The sequence below is a fragment of the Mesoplodon bidens genome (genome assembly GCF_964165515.1).
Source record: "Mesoplodon bidens genome assembly, contig: HAP1_SCAFFOLD_179, whole genome shotgun sequence".
Taxonomy (NCBI): domain Eukaryota; kingdom Metazoa; phylum Chordata; class Mammalia; order Artiodactyla; family Ziphiidae; genus Mesoplodon; species Mesoplodon bidens.
Window position 1 is genome coordinate 586343 of NW_027671490.1, and position 23508 is coordinate 609850.

Consider the following 23508-nt stretch of genomic DNA (forward strand, 5'->3'; position numbering starts at 1 on the left):
AAAATTCTTTACCATCCTAACTCAGGCTTTCTCCCTATGAAATAAGAGGCTCTCCTTTGTGTGATATTCAAAATTCTCCATTTTTAAGCATCAAGCCAGCATCTTTAACATCACTGCAAAAATGTGGAGATTTGGTAAAGCATGTTGGGGAAAATCCTTTTTCTCTCATCCACCATTCGTAGAGGACAGACACTAATTATAAGCCAACTCTGGGCTCTGGGTTCTCCATTCTCACATCACTAGTCACAACACAGTTATCTACCACCCCTGGCCTTGTCATCTTCTATTCTGGAAGTGTATTTTTTTTTTCTTTAGTATGACTTGTGACTATCTAAAACATTTTTTATTTATCTTGTGCTTGTTTTCTTCCCCATTCCTATCCCAAAATAGAAGCTCCAAAAGATCTTTCTTTTTTTTTTAAATTACTACTACATTTCTAAAAACTAGAACAGTTACTGGCATATACACACACACACACTCACACACACACACTGCTTCAGAATTTTTGGCCACTGTGAGCATCCCAGACTTATTTTTCACCCTTTATTCTCCAAAGAAAACCTATTTTAATACTGTTACCTACCATCCTGGATTTGATGTATTTCAACCTAGATCTCTCTCACTTACTTAACATATTTGTATAGGGTTTCTTGCCTATTAAGTTATAATATCTGCCAACCCTTTTCTAAATCACTATTCCAGGCATTCAATGCTGACCAAGAATGTGCCATGCCCAATGCTGGGTGCTAGGGTTATAGTTACAAAGTACAGCACTTATCATGAAGAAATGTATTACATTTTAAAGAAGGCAGCTGAATAAACATACAGGAACACTCTATGTCAGGGATGCCCTGACACAGATTCAGATACAGGATAAAATGGAATGATCTAGGAGGAGAAATCTACACTAATAATTCAAACGTCCTTAAAGTTGGGTTATATCTGAGTTGTATCTTACAGGACTAGTAGCAATTAGCCAATGAAATGAAGTCATTAATTTTATTCTAAGCAAAATAAACACTTCATGCAACAGTAAAGATGCATTGAAAATTTAGGGCTCAGTAAACAGTAAGTATGAGTCATCATGCTCTGGGGTAGAATAGGAAGAGATGTAAGTACATTAGCAAGAAATGAAGAGATGAGGCCAAAGAGGCAACAAGTGGTATTGTGTATCAGGCTGAAGAGTTGAACTAGATCTTCTAAGCAATGCACAATCAAGACAATTTTTCTAATAGGAATAAAATTTTTCAATTTTTAGAATGGTCATACTAGCAGGGATATGAACAGATTGTCAAAATTTAGATTGTCCCACTTACGGAGTTACGGCATTAACTGGAAGAAAAAAGTATAAAGTCCTGATATAATGGTGAGACAGTTGAGATATGGATGCATATAGATTCAAGTAGTATTAAAGAAACACAATAAAATTTGGTGGCTGCTTGGATAATTTAAAGATGACCTTAAGTTTCTGGTTTAGGTGACTGAGTAGATGGTGAGAAGTTCCACTGATATAAGAAATGTAATATAACTTGTTTGTCATAGTAGAGGAATAGATGACAATTCAGCTGGAATCTCTGAGATTTGAGATGTCAGAGTGATATTTTAGTGGCAATGTTCATCTAGCTATCACGGAATATCAAGTATGCTTCTAAAATTAGGATAAAGATGCCAGACTGAAGTCAAAGAAGTATGAGGTATTGCCTGTGGAAGTGTGTTCCATGGTAGTAGTGGAGGGAGATGGATGGAATCCTTTGGAACAGGAGCAATTATAAAGTAGACAGACATAAAGAAGCTAGCAAAGATAATCAAGGCAGAAAAATGAGAGGTGTAAAGATAATCATAAACACAGAGCTCATGGTCTTCATTCTTAAATATGAAGAGAAAACAAAATATCTCTAGATGTTAAGAAGAATGCAAACTCCTAGGAAAGCAAGGGTTTTGTAATTTTCACTACAATAGTCATAGCACCCAAAACACGGCCTTGCCCAAAGTCGATGTTCCATAAATATTTGTTGAGATATTTGAGATAGGCATGACATAAGAGAGAATAAGATAAATATTAAAAATAGCAAAATAAGTCCTGGGAGAAATAGGAATAATTCATGGACTAGGAAAGAACCTGAAAGGCTTAGTTTTACCATGAGCAGATGGAGACCTGCCACTATTCTAAACACATACAAATGTTGAAAGAATAAGTCTTTGGCAGGAACTGTAACAAACACACTGGCCATTATAGATCACCTGGAAACAGTCTTTACATATCTTTTTTAAAAGGCTCCTTTTTAAAAGAAAGAATTGGTAAGAGGGTGGTTAAATGCCTTTCTGTCAGGCTTTTTGTTTGGAGAAAAAGGTGTAGGTGAAGTAACTGCCCCACATAGATTCTCAGTCTACGTCTCCCTCTTGCCATCCTGAGTTACTCAGGAGTTCTGCTGGGCACATATATATCTCAGAAGCTGAAGCCCTCTCCTTGCATATTATAGTAGTGGGCTTCCCTTTCTTTCAGATTTCACCGTTATTATGATAGGTTTTTGAGAGGCAAAGGTAATGGCTACGTATGCTTACATTCACAAACATCTTGAAGCAGAGCCCATTTTCTTTTGTATTTTGAAATCCAATATAAAGGAATTTAAAAATTCAGCAAGAGGGAAAGGGTTTCAGAGTATTTGGACTTGAAAGAGTATATACCCATAACTTCATTTTTGCAAGAAAATTAGCTTCTTGAAACCTTATGCAATTGCTGCCATGGTCATTGTATTAATTTTAAGTTGTAATTTTAGAGAACACTTACAAATTAGTTTAAAGGCTAGAAAGGAATTTATTGACTCACAATACACCAAAGTTTGAAAGTGCCGATACTTTCAGACACAGGTAAGTGTGGGGGCCCAAAGGATATAAATAGAAAATGTTTCTCTGACTTGGATATTCTTCCCTCTGCAGTTTGTTTTGTTTGTTTTGTTTTGTTTTGTTTTGTATTATTTTGGGGAAACCTTTCTCCAAGGCGTGGCAAGAAAAATGACCAAACGCAACTCTATTTTTGTATATTACCAATTTACTGAACCCAGGCAAAGAGACAGCCTTTATACAAAAGACTGACTCAGCTTGGGATTTCTGTTAAAACCTCAAGTTCAGGGAATTCTAACTGGCCAGGTCTTGGTCACATGCCCAGCACGAGAATATGGAGGTGGGATCTCCAAGCCAAACCAGATGGAAATGTGGACAAATTCACCAAAAGTAGCAATGAAGGTCTTGTAAGGGTTCTCTTTTGTTTTTCACACTCTTCTGGAATCAATTCTGGTGGTATATATTTTACTAGGAAATAATCAATTTCATCCAGTTTTTAGATTTTTACAGCATATTTATGTTCCGTGCATCATCCTAAATTTAATATATTTCCCTTTGTGTTATTTTTCTTTCTGTTCCTATACTTTATACCTTGGCTTTCTCCCTTTTTCCTTGATCAGAATATCAAATGACATTCGATAAACTCTATATTAAGGTTTGGTGGGACAAGTAGAACCACTAGAAGGACTTTATTATAGAGATTAAACCTTACATGATAGTGGGGCTTTGTTAAGCAGTCTATGTAAATCCACTGTCCCTGCCTCTTGGTGCCAGTCCTGAAGTCAGTAGGGCTGGATGTCAGGAATGAGAGATGATCTGAAGTTAGAAGATCAAGGATAAGCTGGAACCTTCAAAGATAAGCTATAATCCAACTAGAAAAATGAACTGAACACCATATTAAAAGGATTATACATCATGGCCAAGTGGGATTTATGTGTAAAATGGTACAACAGACAAAAATCAATCAATGTGATACACCACATTAACAGAATGAAGGACAGAAAAACCACATGATCATCTCAATTGATGCAGAAAAAGGCAGAAAAAGTATGTTCATTGGAGTTCAAAGCTCCATAGAAAGTTTAAATAACATATTTGATAAAACTGAATTTGTATTTTATAAGTTGAAAATAAGGCAGAAAAAATGATGAGATTAAATGAAAATGTGAATGATAAAGGAATAAAGGATAAAACGGAAGACCCACATTCATCTAATAATATTTTTAGAAGGTGAGATTAGAGTGAATTTAACAAGTATTTGAAGAAATAGTACTTCTCAGAGATTAAGTTAGAAATAAATCCTCCGATAAAAGAAGTGCATGGAGTCACCAGTAAAAGAAATGAAAACAAATATATGACTATATCCTGTATCGTATACCTCACCTCAGCCTGATCCTTCCTTTGTTCCACATTAAAAGAATGTGCAACACTGGCAGACTACTTATATATACAATCTGACAGTGTCTCACTGTGTTCATGATTCCAACAAATCTATCCTCCACCTCTCTCCTTACTCCAGCAGGTGAGAATATTCCTAAAGCAACCCTTTCAGTTCTCCCACAGGCTAAACCCATGGATGAATTCTTTCTCCTTTCTTCACATTCCCTCCCCATAATTTTGAGATCCAGTTTACAGAACTTCCAGAGGTCAAATCCCAGCTTGATCGTGCATTCTCATATTGAATCGCCAGCCTTCCCTGCTTCACTGCTTTTGCCCTGCAATCCGGTTCACTTGCATTGTATTCTCTAATTAAATAATAGCACATAAACTCTTGGCCTGAGGCTCTGCTTTCTGGGGAACCAAGGCTAAAAAACAGCTGGTAAACCACATCACATAATGGCAAAGAGGAAAGTCTACAAAGCAACTTGGAAGAAAGAAAGAATATCAAATAAAAAGAGCAATGAGACTAGTAGCAATCTTCTCATCAGTAACAATAGATGCCAGAAGATAACTGAAAGCACTATCCTTAAAGTACTAATGGAAAAATCACTCTTAACCTAGAATAGAACATTTAACTAACCATATTAAAAAATGAAAGAGATGACATTTTCAGACAAAGAGAGAAATTTCTACCTATAGATCTTCAATACTAAAACTTCCAAGGAATAGGTTTCTTACTGAAGGGAATTAAACTCACCGTGAAGAAGTGGGATTAAAGAACAAACTGAGCAAAGAAAGTGATATACATGTAGATAAATCCAAGAAGTTTAACTGTTAAACACTGTGTAATTGTGTGACTAATTTGGGGGCCAAGTCAAAAATAAAGTGCAATTCAATGGAATATTACTCAGCCTTAAAAAGAAACGAAATTGAGTTATTTGTAGTGAGGTGGATGGACCTAGAGTCTGTCATACAGAGTGAAGTAAGTCAGAAAGAGAAAAACAAATACCATATGCTAACACATATATATGGAATCTAAGAAAAAAAGAAAGGTCATGAAGAACCTAGTGGTAAGATGGGAATAAAGACACAGACCTACTAGAGCATGGACTTGAGGATATGGGGAGGGGGAAGGGTAAGCTGTGACAAAGTGAGAGAGTGGCATGGACATATATACACTACCAAACGTAACATAGATAGCTAGTGGGAAGTAGCCGCATAGCACAGGGAGATCAGCTAGGTGGTTTGTGACCACCTAGAGGGGTGGGATAGGGAGGGTGGGAGGGAGGGAGACGCAAGAGGGAAGAGATATGGGAACATATGTATATGTATAACTGATTCACTTTGTTATAAAGCAGAAATTAACTCACCATTGTAAAGCAATTATACTCCAATATAAATGTTAAAAAAAAAGAAATTAGAAACTAAAATAATAATAATAATAAATAAGTACAATTAAAATAGAGATGATCATTACATGGAGATGATATAAAATACAATCAGAACCAATGCTTTGAAACTCATCAATTTTGCTTTCTGTAAGGGTTAGAGCTATTAAATATAAGACTGTGATCACTCAAGTAGGAATGTTAGACCTTTAATTATTAAAAAATCTAGAATTAGAATAGATAAACTCCAAATCTGTTGAGGGGAAAAACATAACATTGAATGAAAAATGCAAGTTACAAAAGGAAATATATTATTTATGCAAGTTCAAATTATAAAAGAGTAGAATAGGATTTCTAACTATAAACAAATTCTTGATTTACAAAAATATGGATGCTAGAGTATAGTCAAACTTTAGACAGTGTGTAACTAAGCAGCAAGGAAAATGCCATGGACTTTGAGAGCTCTCATGTGTATCACTAATATTTTATTCTAAAACAAGGTACCAATCAAATAGGGAAAAATCACATCTTGACTCTGAGTTTTGGATATACTAGTGATTCTGTGCTCTTTTATTAAGTTTAAATAGTTATAAACAGTAAAAGTTAAAAAAAAACTGTAATGGATCAATGTCCTTTACTAAGTCCTGAGTCTTAGATCATGCTTTCTCCTCCTCCTTGGACCAGTCCTTCTCTCTTCCTCCTTTTCCTTTTATCTCTAGTACATAACCTTGTAAATGGAACATAGTAAGTACACATTAAACATGTGTTGACATGAATAATTCACATGAATGAGCTTTGCAAACTAAAGCCATTATCATAAACATAAACTCCTCACAAAATAGCACAATTGTCTTCCAAGAAGTGAACCACTATAATAAACTCTGTTATGTGCTACAGAGTGCCTCAACATTAGTAAATGTGAAAATATGTACCATAATTAGAAAGCTATCTTAAAGAGCATTAAAAACCAAAGAAACAATTAACCAGCATCAGTATATTAGGTAAAAATTGCTTTGTTAGATGTCTTTCCAGAAAACTGCTAGACTACAGAAAATTGTAGACTGAGGAATTTTCTAAATATGATTCTGACGTGAATCCTGTAGACCTATTTTTGCAAATAAAAGTTTCTGTAGAGAAAGTGACATCATATAACACTGGTGGAACCAAAGCTTTTATGACTAAAGTGCACAATTACTGGTGCACAATTATATATAACTTTGGTGGGAGACTATTAAATATCTAGCATGCGAAGGTAATCTATTAATCTAAGAGTATAATTTTTAAGAGAGGTGAGAGTAGAAGGCCAATTTTTTTTTTATAAATTTATTTATTTATTTATTTTTGGCTGTGTTGGGTCTTCGTTTCTGTGCGAGGGCTTTCTCTAGTTGTGGCAAGCGGGGGCCACTCTTCATCGCGGTGCGTGGGCCTCTCACTGCTGCGACCTCTCCTGTTGTGGAGCACAGGCTCCAGACGCACAGGCTCAGTAGTTGTGGCTCGCGGGCTTAGCCGCTCCGCGGCATGTGGGATCCTACCAGACCAGGGCTCGAACCCGTGTCCCCTGCATTGGCAGGCAGATTCTCGACCACTGCGCCACCAGGGAAGCCCAGAAGGCCAATTTTTATGAGAGCATAAATGCTATCAGAATTGCACTTGCGTTACTATTATAAAGTAGGACACTCGCAGGTACAGAAAAATAGGTTTCTCAAGTGTGGAAGGTGAAAGAAAGAACAATGGAAATTTTAGCTTTTTGAACATAAAAATGTGAAATATATGCTTTAGCAATGAAAATGAAACTACAAAATAATCGTTTTTATTAAAAATATTTTCTTTCCAGTTACTAGGTCTTGCTAGAATACTTTTAACCCGATCATTTAATTCCCATTTCAATCCATTCTATACACCCGATTTGGTTATGATTTCTAAAAGTAATATGTATTCCCCCCCAAACCGCAATATTTCACACAATATGAAAAGAGAATATTAAGCTTACCGTGAGATTGAGTAAAACCTATCATTATGCAGTGTCCTCATAATGAGATTGCATAGTATAAAAAGAACAAAACAGAATTGAAATAATGTATGAACATCCATATGTTACAGTTAGTTCTACTTGGGTGACACATTATACAATAATTCCGTGAAATTAATTGGAGAGAAATATCTCAAGACTTGAAAAAAAATCCAAATTCACAGACGTTAATCTACTCTAGCATTAATTTTACTACTGTTCTTTAAAAATACTGTGAACCTTTCTTGAAAATCTATTCTAAGTCAAACTCTCTTTCATAGTCAACTATGATTTTTGTACATTTATTCTATGGACTCAAGGAGAGAACTGAATGCTGATATCAGAATGTCCCTTGAGTCCACAGATAGATTCATTGACAATCATCTATATACATAACAAAAAAACATGAGCTGATACTCACTACACGCAACACTTTTGGTATTCATACTTAGAGTGTTTCCTTCAAATTGACGTTCCATAGATTTTTGGTATGCAATTATTTATGGAAAAAAGATGAAATATTAAAATCTATAAAATCGCATAAATACACATACAGTTGATAATGTCTATAAGCAGTTAAACCAAACTTTTAATTCATATTTTATTTTTTGCATTTTTGTGAGAAAAGTATCAAACTCAAAGAAAAGTTGAAAGACCAGTATAATGAATAAATATATCAACTATTAATGTACCACAATGCCAGTTTTCTCTCTCTCTCTCACTCTCCAAACACAGACACACACACACACACACACTCACACACACCTATGTCTCTTTTATCAAACAATCTGATATTAGCCTGAGGATATTATACTTCACCTCTAAATACTTCATTATGCCTGTAATGAGGATACAAACCCATATCACCACTACCACACATCCATCTTGGCTAAGAGATGTACATGAACACGGGAGGACCCTGAGGTATACCAAATATGGACTCAGAACCAGGCAAAGCAAGATGATTGGTCAAAGGAAACCTGGAAGAAATTCCCCATAAAAGTGATTCAAACTACCAAGTGAGCGCAACTCTCTCTGAGCCCGCCCATGTGTCTAGCCCCATGTATTCTTTGTCCTCCTAATAAACACTTTACTTGTTTCACTACTTTCCATCTCTGTGGAAATTCATTTCTACACAGCACACAGGCCAGGAACTTGTCACTGGCCACTAGTCCCTGGTGGTCTAGTGGCTAGGATTTAGTGCTTTCACTGCCCCGGCCTGACTTCAATCTCTGGCCAGGAACCAAACTCCTGCTTCAAGCAGCTGCAGGCTGAGGCCACCTGAGATGAAAACAGGGGCAATGTTTATCTTGTTTAAGATCATGTCTTGTTAAAAAACAAAGTTCAACTGAGTAAATTTGAAAATCTGATTGGCCTTATTTGATGCTTTATGAATTGGGCAGCATCTCATCTAGTAAATAGAAGGGCACTTTGAGAAGTTTTACAGAGTGGAAGGTTTTTATAGAAAGGAGGGTGGGCAAGAAAGTCATTAGCAAAAGAAAAAAAAAGGTTATTTGGGACCAGTACTATCTTCTCTTTGTAGGGAAGGGAAGCCTTGAGTTTATCATGCAGATTGCCTCTTCTTCTTGGTTTGGGGGAGATGGAGAGGGCCCCTGTGATAGATTACCATATTGGTGCCAACCAGAAAATTCCAGATTTCAGAATTAAGATAACATTTCTGGTGAAGGTCGAAATTGCAAGTAGGTTAGGTATTAAATATATGCGTGGTATCGTGGGCTTCAGCACAAATGAAACCATTTTGTGTCAGTGGTTTTCCTCCTTAATAGTCCCTAATGCAGAGCTAGCAGAAACACAACAAAGATTTGTGAAAAAGGAAATGAGTGCCTAACTCAATTGGTCAACTGGTGTAAAGAATGTGGCATAAGAATAAAAAGATCTAGAGAGCAGATGAAAGAAGCTTTTGTTTATATTTTTAAAAGGAATGTCTTCTGTGTTTTCAAATTACTGCAAATCTAATCAGCAATGTTGATGTGACTCTTAAAAATGATGCTTTTTGAAAGGTTAGAGAAAGGAAAAACAAGAAAAAAATAAGGATGTTTGGCATTCTGGATGTTGGCTAAATGGCAATTTCATCACTAAGAACATATTTTATTCTATTGTCATGATATATGGGTAATATATGTAAAGATATATTTATATGTCATACATAATATATATTTCCTTTTAATCACCCCTATTGGGGTACAATTTACATACAACTAATAGCACTCATGTTAAGTGTATAGCACAGTTAGATAAATTTTGACAAATATGTACAGTTGTGTAATCACTACCACAATCATGATACAGAAAATTTCCATTACCCAGAAAGTTTCCTTAGGCTCCTTTGTGGTCAATCCTCACCTTCCTAAAAAAGTGATATGATGATTTGCTTTCAGTGACTATAGTTTTCCCATTCTCAAATTTCCATAAATAGAATCTAACAGTGTGTCTTTGGTTCCTGTTTTCTTTCACTCAGCATGTTTTGAGATTCATCCATGTTATGTATATTAAGATTTCATTCCCCTTTATTGCTGATGTGAATTACTCATTCACTTGATGATGAACATTTGAGCTGTTTACAGTTTGCAGCCTTAACCTTTATGAAACCATCGGGATTTCCATTAGAATTCTTTAATTTCTTACCCAATTCAACAGTATGATTTGAAAGTTATCAGAAACCTGCACTTGTCAGAAAGTCTTTAGTATGAATCTTCCTGAAGATGAAGCATTTTTGCAAAAGCATCTATGAATGATAAAAAGACTTAAAAAGACACAGTTAAAGAGCTGGTTAAAATGCAATTGACAAAAAAAATTTGTTTACTTCTGTAACATACAAATTTGACATATTCAAATTTTAGAAATTTTATTTAATTTCATATAACATAAGAATATCTATATTAATGATATTTAGTATAATCTAAATGGATAACCTAAGAAGGTTGTAGATACATTTATCTCTAATCAATTGACAGTGCCTCCCATAACATACCAAATCATCCTAATTAGTTTAATATCTCTCTTTGAGATGACTTAGGGGTCCTCTGAAACATCCCAAAGTTATCTAGAGGTCAAAATATCTTTCATTAGGATTCTATCCTTGAGAAGTTTATCCAAAATGTTAAAAAGTTTCAAGACACTTGGTCAAATAGGATTACAGATCACTGTGAAACAATGCTTATGCATTTAAGCAAAGTTACAATGAAAGATTTTAAAAGCAAGTACAGAAAGTTATAACAGATTATTTAAAAGGTAAAGAAAATTTACAATCTTAATCAAAAGCAAATCAATATTCCAAGAAAACTTTTTTCTCTTAACAGAGAGAGAAAAAAATTTTAAGTTTTTGTACCACTTTACTTTTAATCTTAAAATTCATTTACTCAATTAAATTCATTCTAATCTTAGTGAGTCCTGACAACACATAGAATTTCTTTCTAAAGATTACTTTTTCCCCAGAAATCTACAACTTTCTATATTCATATTAACTTGCCCTTTATTTTATTTCCTCTTTAGAAATAACCAGCTTTCAGACAAAATTACTTCCTTTTTCTTTAACAAAATAAATTCCTATTCTTCATACCTTCTTTTAATGAAAACACACCTCCTATTACCCTGTATACGAAAATGTTCTCATTATTTCTAGTGGCTTTAATTACATATTTAATTAGAATTCTCAAGTCTTAAAAACCTAAATTCCTAGTGAAAATTAAGAAGTAAGCAATTATGAGCTGTTCTTTACATTAGCATTCTGTAGATTGGCAAATTTATAAATAAATGCTATTTATAATTTCTAAAAATATGTACTTTCTTATGGAAAATGTCTCAGTGTGACACCAAACATATTTATTAATAGTCTTAAATATCTTTACTTTCTCTGTAAAAGGAAGCCAATGTTTAGTAATTAATATTTCAGTATATTATTTTATTTGGAAAAGACCTCGATATTCAATGAATTCTCATCAGTTAGCTTAATTTAGTTAAACTCTAAAATTTCAAGTTACTAAAACTTCCAGAAAAGCTATTTTTAAGTAGACATTCCTAAAACATAATTATTCCCAGAGTTCACCTAAAAACTCTTGTCTCATTTACCTCTATTTTATTCACTTGTTCTCAAAAATTATGTTTAGATTACCCAAGAAAACTTTATGAGACATTAGACCAAGTCAGCCATTATCCCAAATTTAATATTGAATATTTTTCAGATCACATGAATCTGAAATTCATTCAACTTAGTTTCTTTTATATTTCTGAGCATTTCTGTAAGTGCTTAATTTCCTTTAAGTCAATTAAATAGAGCTCATTTACAAACTAACTTTGATAATACCATCCAAGGGAAAAGAGATATATTTATAATGTACACATGGACATACATACATTCCAGACAAACGAGATCTCACAGTTTTCCTGCCTGAGTTTAAAAAGGACTCTTCTCCCTTTTTTTCCCCCCTCAGTCTCAGGAATTGGCGATGGTATAGACAAGAGTGAGTGAGAGTACATTAGAGCCCAGGGTAGAACATTTACATTTCAAAGTCACAGGGAGAAAAATGTAAGTTCCTCCTAGTAAGATTTGTTTCCTTCTGGTCAGAATAGTGAAGAGATACTTTTAACAAGCCAGCTTTTTCATATGCAAAAACAAGTTTTAGAATGTCAAAAAGTGCCCCATCTGGGGCATTATTCTCCAGAGCCTAAAGAATACTGTGACCACATGATTTTAGAAAAATATCACCTTCTCCTTTTCATGGGTATGAGCCCGTGAAACTAAGAGCCAAGAATTTCCCAATTCTGCAAAATACACCATAGGGAATATAAGATGAAACAGAGCTCTGATTACCCCTTCTCAGTTGTTTATGGCTGGTAATCTTAAAATCTCAAACAAACAAACAAATGTAGTCTCTCAGGGTTTCAAACTCCTAAGCCCAAAAGGGAAAATCCCAACAAATGTTTAGCCACTGACAGACCCAAATGGCTAAGAGAATGAATACCCTGGTATTATCACACACAAGTTCCACTACTTACTAGAGAAATCTCAACCAGCAAAGCATGTGTCTTTTTCCCTTTACCACAGAAATCAAAAGTGCCATGGGCCAATGATGCCTGCTCAGTGGCAAGTGTTCAGGGCCATCTCTGAGACAAAGGTGTTCAAGCAGCTGCTGAGTCGTATCCATGAGCTGCCACTGGTCAGGGGCCAGTGTGCTATGGTTGAGATGCCCACTAGGGATGGTGGCCCTTTCATGGTTGCCCAAATTATTGCCAAACCAAACACAGATTCACTCACTCAATGCAGAGCAAAGCCAATCTACTGATACCAGTTGTGGTGAAGGAAAGTACAGTGTTTATTTGCAGGATGCGAAGCAAGGATAACAAGCAGCTAATGCTCAAAAGACCCAAACTCCCTGAAGACTTTTGGGCAAGTGTTTCTAAAGACAACATTAGGCGTGAGGGTCTCAGGGTGAATTATCAGTTCATGGACATTCTTTTGATTAGTTGGTGGAGAGGTGACAGGGTGATGTTTTGGGAACCTTATTCATCAGCCTTCTTGTTCCAGCCAGTCTGGGACCTACATGCTTGTGATCAGCATGTAGTCAAATCCTCCATCAGGTGGAGAGCCTTAGCGTCTACAGAAAACGCTCAAGTGTCGTGGTCCATACGTGGGTTGGAAAAGAATTTCCAGACACAAGGCAGAACGTAAAGAAGATAAAATTTATTAGAGGAAAGTGTCTCTGCCAGAACAGCAGGCTGACTTCCTAGTAGTCTGGGGGAGTCGACCCCAAACATGTGCTATTGATCAGTTTTTATACCCAGAAAACAAAGGAATGCTCCAAGTTGAAAATTTCATTTACTGATTGGTCGAGGCACATATACTTTCCTTTTATAGGGTGGCAGTGGGACAGGGAAGGTGCCTTTTCTTATTTGGGACAGGTCTCATCGCCCAGCTGGGCTCAGGAATTTCATAACCATCACAACATGGTGGGGAGGGCAATTAAGGGTCTGATAAGGGGTGTAACGCTGACACTTTTTCAGAGAGGGTTGTCCTTTGTCCTTGAAGCACCATTGTCCTTGGAGCACCACATCAAGGATATGTGTCAGACTGTTATCTATATCCCTTGAGGAGAAAGGGATAGAGACAACACTGTTTTTCAATCTCTTGTTACTTTTCTTGCTTGACTGCTTTTCCTTTGTTTCTGAATTTGGTCAGTTCTATAATCATTAACTGCTCTTTGGAAATCAAGGGAGGCCTAGGAGACTAAAGCTTTGTTCTACAAACAAGAAGCAGGGAACACTGGGAGTCTGTCACTGGGAAGGCCCCACAGGATCCTACTCAGTTTCACAATCATGAATAAAGTTGTTTCTATGAACGTTCATGTACAAATTTTGTGTGGACATATTTTTCTCATTTAAATTCCTAGGGGGTGAAATTAGGGGGTTGTATTAATGCCTAACTGTTTTCCAAAGTAGTACATCATTTCACATTTTCTTCAGGAATGTATGAGACTTCTGGTTGTTCTCCATCCTTACTAACATTTGATGCTACCAATCTTTTTAATTTTAGTCATTCTAGCAGATGTGAAGTTATTTGCATTGTGGTTTTAATTTTTCTTTGATGACTAATAATGCTGAACATTTTAAAATGTTGCTTATTTACCATTCATGTGTCTTCTTTGGTTAAGTGTCTTATTAAATTTTTGGCCCAATTTAAATTAAATTGTTTGTCTACTAAGTAGTGTTTTAGTAAAAGCTGGAGAAGAAGCCAGTTTGGCTGGATTACAGAAAACAAGGGGGAGAGTGGTAGGAATGAGGCCAAGAGAGACATGGGAGAAGGGGAGAAGAGATCAAAAAGGACTTTGAGGCCTTGGTGAGAACTTTGGATTTATTGTAATTAAATTGAATTCACTGGATGATTTTGAGTCTAGAGTGGCACAATCAGGCTTAAATTTTAAGGGACCACTTTGGCAGCTCTGTGAACAGGCCAGAGGAATGGGAGTAAACACAGGATAGACTAGGAGGTTATTGCAGCAGTCAGAAAGAGAGAAACTGGTTAGTTGCAGTTCTGAATGACCTTTCCCCTCACTCTTGTTCCTAACATTCGAAACTGCATAATTTCAGATGTGGAAGACTGAGAAATTTCCTGGATTTTCTCAACAGAATATTGACTTACTCAAGGCCTTTAAGTGGAACACACTCTACTGAGGGTTGAGAGAAAGCTGACAATAGTGGCTTGCCTAGCTTAACTCCGTGGTTATGCTTGTTAGTTGTGGTTGCAATATTATGGTTGTGTGACTCTTTGGTTAGTATTCACTTTCTCCATCTTGGAATATACGTTTGATGAGGATGGAAAAATGATCTCTGTTTTTAACTCACCATTGTAGCCTCAGTTTGAGCACAGTGCCTGCCAATTAGCATTTAGTCAATGGGTTTTTTTGTAGGGGAGTGAATGTGTGTATGTGTGAGGGAGAGAGAGAAGAGTGGCAGAAACAGAGAGGGGGAAGAGACAGCCATAGGGACAGGGGAACAAGTCCATATTGCAAAAGAACAGGACAATATTTTCTGTGAGTAGAATGCTCAGAGCCTGTGTACTGTGTTCTTTTCTACTTTCTCAGGTTAGATTTATCCCTTCATAAATTTTCTTTATCTTATCCAAAATGAATCTACATTTTTTTTCCTTATAAGTATAAAGAAAAAGATTCTTTGGGGGGAAAATTTTTAATGTCTCACTACAATTCAAGTACCATACATGTCTCTTTCTATTATTTGTATATCTTGAAAATATACCAGCATTATTGTCTAACACAAAGGAGGCACTAAATAAAAGTTTTTCTTTGAAACATTGGTACTATAAATTATAAGAGACAGGAGCCATGTTTTCACAGCTCTGTTTCTTGAGCACCCAGCCCAACGGTATTGTGGAGATGGAATAACAATCACCATGAGCACAGGTCACTGCTGACAAAGGGACTTGCTTTCTCTCTAAACCATTTGACTTTGTTGGTGCCCAGGGCAGGATGCTCCAAAATATGCCTCAGTGGAATATTACTTTGAATTAAAGTTACTGAAGAAATGACTGATGCAAGAGAGACACACTGACCTTCCTATCTGTCTCCATGAAAGCAGGAAATTAATATCTCATGTGACTGGTGCCCTCCCTCTACCAGGAGGTAGAAAGACATCATTAGCACCAGAGATAGGGAATGCAGGGTCAAGATGGCTGTATAAACCTTGCTACTTCTTTAACTCAAGAAGGTTGGCAGGGACATTTCTTCCTCCTCAACAGCTGACAAGACAACCAGGAGGCTGGCTAAACCCTGCTTCCCACCACAAGACTGCTGCAGCTGAGAGATCCTAGGACACATGACAAAGGCCAGCAGAAGGTAAAATTTCTTAGCTCCTCAACTTCCCAGGCCTGTAAGGTCTGGTGGGCGGGAAAGTGCTTAAGAGTCTCCTTTTCTCTCTCTCTAAATTTAGATTAGCAGAAGAAAATACTTATGGAGCAAGATCCTTGTGACATAGAAAATCTGGTTTTTGGAAATGAGTAATCTTGTCTCAGTTTTTCTTAATCCTTTCCTCCCAGAGAGAGTCACTGTTTTTCTTTGTCTCTGTCTCCTGAGTCATGTTTCATAAGAAGAAAGAACCATAGGGCAGAGTACAGGCATAGGCCCTATAAGCCTGCTGTTGGAGACAGCCTCACAGACTGGTGAGTTAACAGTTCTCTCCAGTCCAGTGCCTATTAAGACAAACTTTGCTGTCAGTCCTCTATATAAAAACTGGATGAGATTTTTCCTTCTGCATTTTTCGATGTCCTGAGAGTTTGGCTTTTTGTCCAGTGAGAATATTCTCTCTGGTCTCCACCATCTGGATGGTGTATTTACTGGGGTGCATCTGGTAACCAGTTGAATTGACTGGGGTTCTGAGACGCAAAGTCATAAGCAGCACACTCTAGTCTTGTTGTGCCAGCTGTCAGAGGAGTTTGTCCTAAGGGGACCCAGTCCATAAGGGGCCTTTGTTGTTTCAACCTTCATTACCTTGTAAGTGTTGGAAAAGTCCCATTCCAGCAGCATATGCCTGGTGTCACAGATTAGTAGGTTTGGGATCAGAGGTGCCTCAAATTCCCAGGAGAGACCAGGGACACAGTTTGCATTGTACCACCCTTACTGCCTGTGCAATGAAGGCCTTTGCTTTCTTAGATTATCCTTGGAAATGAATTTTCACATTATAGGGGCTATACCATCCGTGCCTTCTCCATCTGAAAGTATGCTTATTTCATCCATGGTAACGATTTATTCTAAGCCTGAAAAGTTACCTCTGGGTCGTTCCATAAAAAGCCTTACTGATTTGAGTCACTATTTGAAATTAATGAAAGGTCTTACTCCTCAATGGCCAGATGATGGCTCCTTTAAATTTGCTGTATTTAAAAGATTAAAGATTAAAAGATTGAGAGCTCTCATCATAAACAGCTGTCATATTGGTATTTATGGAAGGATCAAATTGAAACGAAAAATAATGTATAACAGCTAGCCTCAGGGAATCGTTATTAAGATGAAATAAGAGAAATTAGACTTAAAATAAAGATCCAACGTGAATTCCCCTTTTTAAGAAAAATTTTAAAAATTGCCCCATCTCCTCAGCAATTCCTTAGGCCCTCCTACAAATACTTAGGAAAAGATCAGTTGGAAGCCAATATTCAAGAGCTAATAGAAACAATTATCTTTGTCTTCCAAATCTCTACAAAACCAGAAATGCAACTTAGGAACAAGTCAAGGCCCATTTACCTTCACCAATCCTGAAACCTATTCCTCTCAAATTCTTGTAGATATTATAAAAGTTGAGGATAATTGGAGCAAAATTGTCCTGTACTTAAGAAGAAAAAGTTTTTAAAATAATAATTACCCTGAGACTTATGATAATAGAAAAATACACTCCAAAACTCACAGAAGAAAATTTACATTTTTTTCTCTGTCCCTTAAAGTTATAAATCTTACCATGTTTTTGAAATGTAAACACAGCCACATTGCCTGAGACTGAGCCCAGATTATCTCAATTGTTAGAACCTGAAACTAAAATTTAAAGAAAAAAAAGGAAAGAGGTGTTTTTTTTAAACAAAAACCACCAAAAAAAACCCTCTCTTGCTCAAACTCTAAATCACAGTCTCCTTAAAATTGTTTATCAAGGGCAAGTACACTTAAAGGGCAAGAAGACTTAAAAGTCTTCTCCATAACTAATAAAAGACTGTAGCTATCTGAGTGAGTAAACTTAATTTATTCCAACAAGCAATCTAAAAATTCTCAAAAATATAACAAAAACGAATATAAATATTTTTCAAATTCACATGATCTTGGATAATTTTTGGTAAGTAAAATCTAGTTCAGGTTTAATGGTTTAATTAATACAGACATATCTTAAGAGTTATCAGCATTAAGTATAATAGCTTTATGCTATGTAGTTTTACTAAAAGTCAAATAAGCTCATGTTATCTCTTTTACAAAATTTCTCAGAAAACAGTAATAATAATAATAATTTAAGATGATGGCTAACACTACTTTAACATCTTATGAATATGTCATGAGTAATCTGAGTGATTGTTAAGAACAAATTAATTAAATAGACCTAAGATAAGAATTCTTTTAGGTAAACTTTTTTTAGCAATAATTGTTTTTGCTATGTCAACTTAAATAGTTTTCTAAATGTCTTTGATAAATTGTACCCTTAGAGTTTTGCTAAGTTAAATTAAATGAATTGAATGTCTAGATCATTTCCAACTAAGACAAAATACTGAAATATTAATTGCTGCACGAGTCTAAGTTTACCTACCTTTGACCTCTTATTACACACTAAATATGTTTGGTTCTATTAGTAAACATGTCTTGTGCTTCATTAAAAGCTTGTACTATGAAGTAGAATATGTTTCTAGAAATTATGAAATGTATTTATAAGTCTGCCAAGCCACAAAATACTTACACAGTTAATAATTTTTAACTTTATCTTTACAAAAAAATTAAAGCTTCAAAGGATTAAGAATTGTAAATAATATATGTGGTTAAAGCTACTAGGAATTATAAGGAAATTAGAATATGTTTGGGGGTAAGAAAAAGTGTAAGCTATGGAGATGTTTTTGTTCATGTAAAAACTTTGTTAAGTGATTTTTGTCCTAAAGCTGGTAACTTCTAAATGGGAAAGAGAACAAGGGACAAATCAAAATGGGCAGAGAAAGTTGTGAGAGGTTTGTTAAAAAGGAATCTTTAGAAAGGAATTTTATGTGTAGTCACGTCTAAGATTGGAATGAATTTAATAAAGTGATTGAGTTTTAATATCCAAAGTAAGCTGGTAGAAAATTAAAATTTTTTTTTCTCTCTTTTTGCAAAATTTTCTTAATTATTGGTCTGCTCTTAATGAGAAATTGTAAACAAAGACATTTTTTTACATTTAATGTAATCTGTCTAGCAAAACAAATATTGTACATTTTGTCTTGATGAGTCTTTGATAATTTTGAAGAAAAACTGAGTGCTTTCAATATTAAAAGAGCTAAGTCTTTTTACACTATTTAACTATCTGTATTTACATGTGAATCTTTGTCACTTTGATTAAATTGATAACTAAATATTAATTCACAGTGACATATGATCATATTTGACAAAGTGTTTTAAAACATTTTTATTTTTGAAAAAGTAGATTTTCCCCCAAGTCAAATTCTAAATGAAGTCTTATGGACCTGGAAATAAGGTTCAGGTTTTCCAGAGGCCCCTTGGAACACCCTCAAAGACTTGTTTCATCTTATTAGAAAAGAGAGCTATGAAACTCATTAGGCTTATTTGGTATGTTACCTATATGGGAAGCATTGCTAAATAAATGATCATCAACTCTAGGTTATATCATAAGGGTGAATGTTATTAATATAAATGTTCTCGAAAGTATATGAAATTCCTAAAATTGGATATGTCCTAGTATAATGTTATCAGTCATAATTCTAGTTATTATCTTAAATGTTTTGTGTCACAGAGATAAATTTTCTTGTCAATTCCATTAGAATGAATCCAATTTTTAGTAATGGCTATTTGTCTTTTATTACTTAGACAATCGTTTTACTCAGATGCTTTTACAAAAGCTTCCTGAAAATGTGTTTCATGTTCAGAGAAATTCATGGAAAAGGATCTAACAAGTATTCTAGAACACAAGTTTCTGATGAATTTCAAATCATTACACTGAACTGAGTAAGAATTTACAAAACCCTAATGGAGAAATTGACGGTTTCATAAAACTTCTAACAAAAGATCAAACAAAACAAGAATTAATTCCATGGGACTAAGTAAACTGAAGAAGATGGTTATAATATTTTATGATTTTAAAAATAAATTTATTTAGTTTATTTATTTTTGGCTGCATTGGGTCTTTGTTGCTGTGTGTGGGCTTTCTCTAGTTGCAGCGAATGGCAGCTACTCTTCGTTGTGGTGCGTGGGCTTCTCATTGCAGTGGCTTCTCTTATTGTAGAGCATGGGCTCTAGGTGCATGGGCTTCAGTAGTTGTGGCTCGTGGGCTTTAGTAGTTGTGGCTCATGGGCTCTAGAATACAGGCTCAGTAGTTGGGGCACGTGGGCTTAGTTGCTCTGCGGCATGTGGGATCTTCCTGGACCAGGGTTTGAACCCATGTCCCCTGCACTGGCAGGCAGATTCTTAAACACTGTGCCACCAGGAAAGCCCCATTTTATGATTTTTTTTCATGTTACGCGGGCCTCTCACTGTTGTGGCCTCTCCCGTTGTGGAGCACAGGCTCCGGTCACACAGGCTCAGCAGCCATGGTTCACAGGCCCAGCCGCTCCACGGCATGTGGGATCCTCCCAGACCGGGGCATGAACCCGTGTCCTCTGCATCACAGGCAGACTCTCAACCACTGCACCACCAGGGAAGCCCTATGATTTTTAAATTTGAAACATTGCTGGTTTTATTTTTTTTAAGTTTTCTTTCTCCAAATGTAGGAAAATTTGTTTTTCTCTCTTAAGCTTAGAGCAGTTTGGTAAATTATACCCTTGTAAGCAAAATTGAATCATTTGTCTTTTTCTCCCTACCCGATTCCTCCAGAATTCAGAAGCTTTCATTGAACATTCATGTTTTCTTGGCAATATAGTTATTTGCATAATTTCAATAGAATCTGTTCTTATAATAGCACATAATTGCAAACATTGATTATATTACTAAACTTTTGCCTAGAATGTCATATTTGAGAGAGATATACATAAACTTAGGTTTGACCAAACCGCTTTAAGAAACTAAGGTTGACTTCATGGAGCCAATAAAGCCCCTTGGTAAAATAGTGTGGTACCTTGCTTAGAGTTCGCAGCAGCCTTACTAGTTGAGTGAGGAAGGTCACTTTCTGGCAAATGCAAGAACCTCAGAATATTTGGGGGACATTGAGGAGAAGAATTCACCCAAATCTATAGATGTCAAATGATTGGCTTGGCTTCTTAGTCTCAAGGGACTATTAAAAGTTTAATCTGGGGCCTCCCTGGTGGCGCAGTGGTTGAGAGTCCGCCTGCCGATGCAGGGGATACGGGTTCGTGCCCCGGTCCGGGAGGATCCCATATGCCGCGGAGCGGCTGGGCCCGTGAGCCATGGCCGCTGAGCCTGCGCATCCGGAGCCTGTGCTCTGCAACGGGAGAGGCCACAACAGTGAGAGGCCCACATACCGCAGAAAAAAAAAAAAAAAAAAAAAAAAAAAAAAAAAAAAAGTTTAATCTGGAGATTCCTTATAAAAAGTTCTAGCAAAGCAGATTTAAAAGAGCCTATATGGGAGATTTCCCTCTAACCCTGGAGATATTCTGCAGAGATAGTGGTTGACCAGAGGTAAAACCTGAAGTCCTTCATGAATTTCAATCAAAATTGAACTTTAAGAAACCAGGACTCCTCACAGTAATATTCAGGAGAGAGGGTAGAGACAAAGATGGCAGAGTAGAAGGACGTGAGCTCACCTCCTCTCATGAAACCACCCAAATCACAACGAACTGCTGAACAACCATCAACAAAAAAGACTTGAACATACAAAAAAGACACTCTACATCCAAAGACAAAGAAGAAAGTACAACTAGATAGTAGGAGGGATGCTTTCATGATATAGTCAAATCTCATACCTGCTGGGTGGGCGACCCAGATAGTGGAAAATAATCATCATATCACAGAGGTTCTCCCACAGGAGTGAGAGCTCTGAGACCCACGTGAGCCTCCTCAGCCTGGGGACATGGCAATGAGAGGAGGAGATCCCAGAGCATTTGATCTTGAAGGCCAGTGGGACTTGAGGGCAGGAGCTCCACAGGATTGGGGGAAAGAGACTCCACTTTAGGAGGGTGCACACAAGGTTTCATGTGAACTGGGACCCAGGGCAAAGCAGTAACTCCATAAAAGCCTGGGTCAGACCTACCTGAGGGTTTTGGAGGGTCTCCTGGGGAGGAAGAAGTTGGCTGTGGCTCACTGTGGGGGCAAGGACACTGGTGGCAGAGAACCCAGGGAATATTTTTTGGTGTGAGCTCTCCTGGAGGTCACCATTTGGGCACTGAGACCTGGCCCCACCCAATAGCCTGCAGTCTCCATTCTGGGATGCCTCAGGGCAAACAACCAACAGGGTGGGAACACAGACCCTCCCATGAGCAGACAGGCTGCCTAAAGTTATTCTGATCCCACAGCCACCTCTAAACAACACTTGACACAACCCTGCCCACCAGGGGGAGAAGACACAGCTCCACCCACCAGTGGGCAGGCACCAGTCCCTACCACCAGGAAGACTGCACAAGCTCCTGGACCAACCTCACCCATCAGGGGGCAGGCACCAGAAGTGAGAGGAGCCATGATCCTGCAGCCTGAGGAAAGGAGGCTACAAACACAGAAGGCAGAGAAATGTGTTCCAGATGAAGGAACATCATCAAACTCCAGAAGAACAACTAAGTGAAGTGGAGACAGGCAATCTTCCTGAAAAAGAATTCAGAGTAATGATAGTAAAGATGATACAAGTAACTGGAAAAAGAATGGAGGCACAGACCAAGAACATAGATGAAATTTTTAACAAAGAGCTAGAAGTTTTAAAAAACAAAGGGAGATAAACAATAACTGAAATGAAAAATACTCTACAAGTAATCAATAGCAGAATAAATGAGGCAGAAGAATAAATAAGTGAGCTGGTAGACAGATTGGTGAGAATCACTGCTTTGGAACCGAATAAAGAAAAAACATGAAAACAAATGAGGACAGTCTAAGAGACCTCTGGGACAACATTAAATGTGCCAACATTCACATTATAGGGGTCCCAGAAGGAGAAGAGAGAGACAGAGGGGCTGAAAAAATATTTGAAGAGATAATAGCCAAAAACTTCCCTAACATGGAAAAGGAACAGTCACTCAAGTCCAGGAAGCACAGAGAGTCAACAACAGGACAAACCCGAAGAGGAACATGCCAACACACATGAATCAAATTGACAAAAATTAAAGACAAAGAAAACATTAAAAGCAACAAGAGAAAAACAACAAATAGCATACAAGGAAACCCCAGTAAGGTTATCAGCTGATTTTTTTCAGCAGAAACTCTGCAGGCCAGAAGGGAGTGGCCCAATATATTTACAGTGATGAAAGGCAAAAACCTATGACCAAAATTATTCTACCCAGCAAGGCTCTTATTCAGACCTGACAGAGAAATCAAAAGCTTTATAGACAAACAAAAGCTAAGAGAATTCAGCACCATCAAACCAGCTTTACAACAAATGCTAAAGGAAATTCTCTAGATGAAAAAGAAAATGCCACAACTAGAAAAAAAGACAATTATGAATGGGAAAGCTCACCATTAAAGGCAAACATACAGTAAAGGTAGGAAATCATCCACTCACAATTAGGATATCAAAACAAGCAATCATGAGAAGAGGAGAGTA

The 23508-nt window shown here is 36.7% G+C and overlaps 1 protein-coding gene across 1 annotated transcript in view; it reads right to left on the reverse strand.

Moving 5' to 3' along the window:
• Positions 1 to 1312: 1312 nt before the first annotated feature.
• Positions 1313 to 23508, reverse strand: part of LOC308611297 (putative spermatogenesis-associated protein 31C2) — a gene marked incomplete at its 3' end in the record, with an annotated part of 39566 nt that continues 17370 nt past the window's right edge. Inside the window, exon 4 of the mRNA XM_081260137.1 lies at positions 1313 to 1332. Coding sequence (XP_081116263.1) covers positions 1313 to 1332 — 20 coding nt within the window. The remainder of the gene's footprint in view (positions 1333 to 23508) is intronic.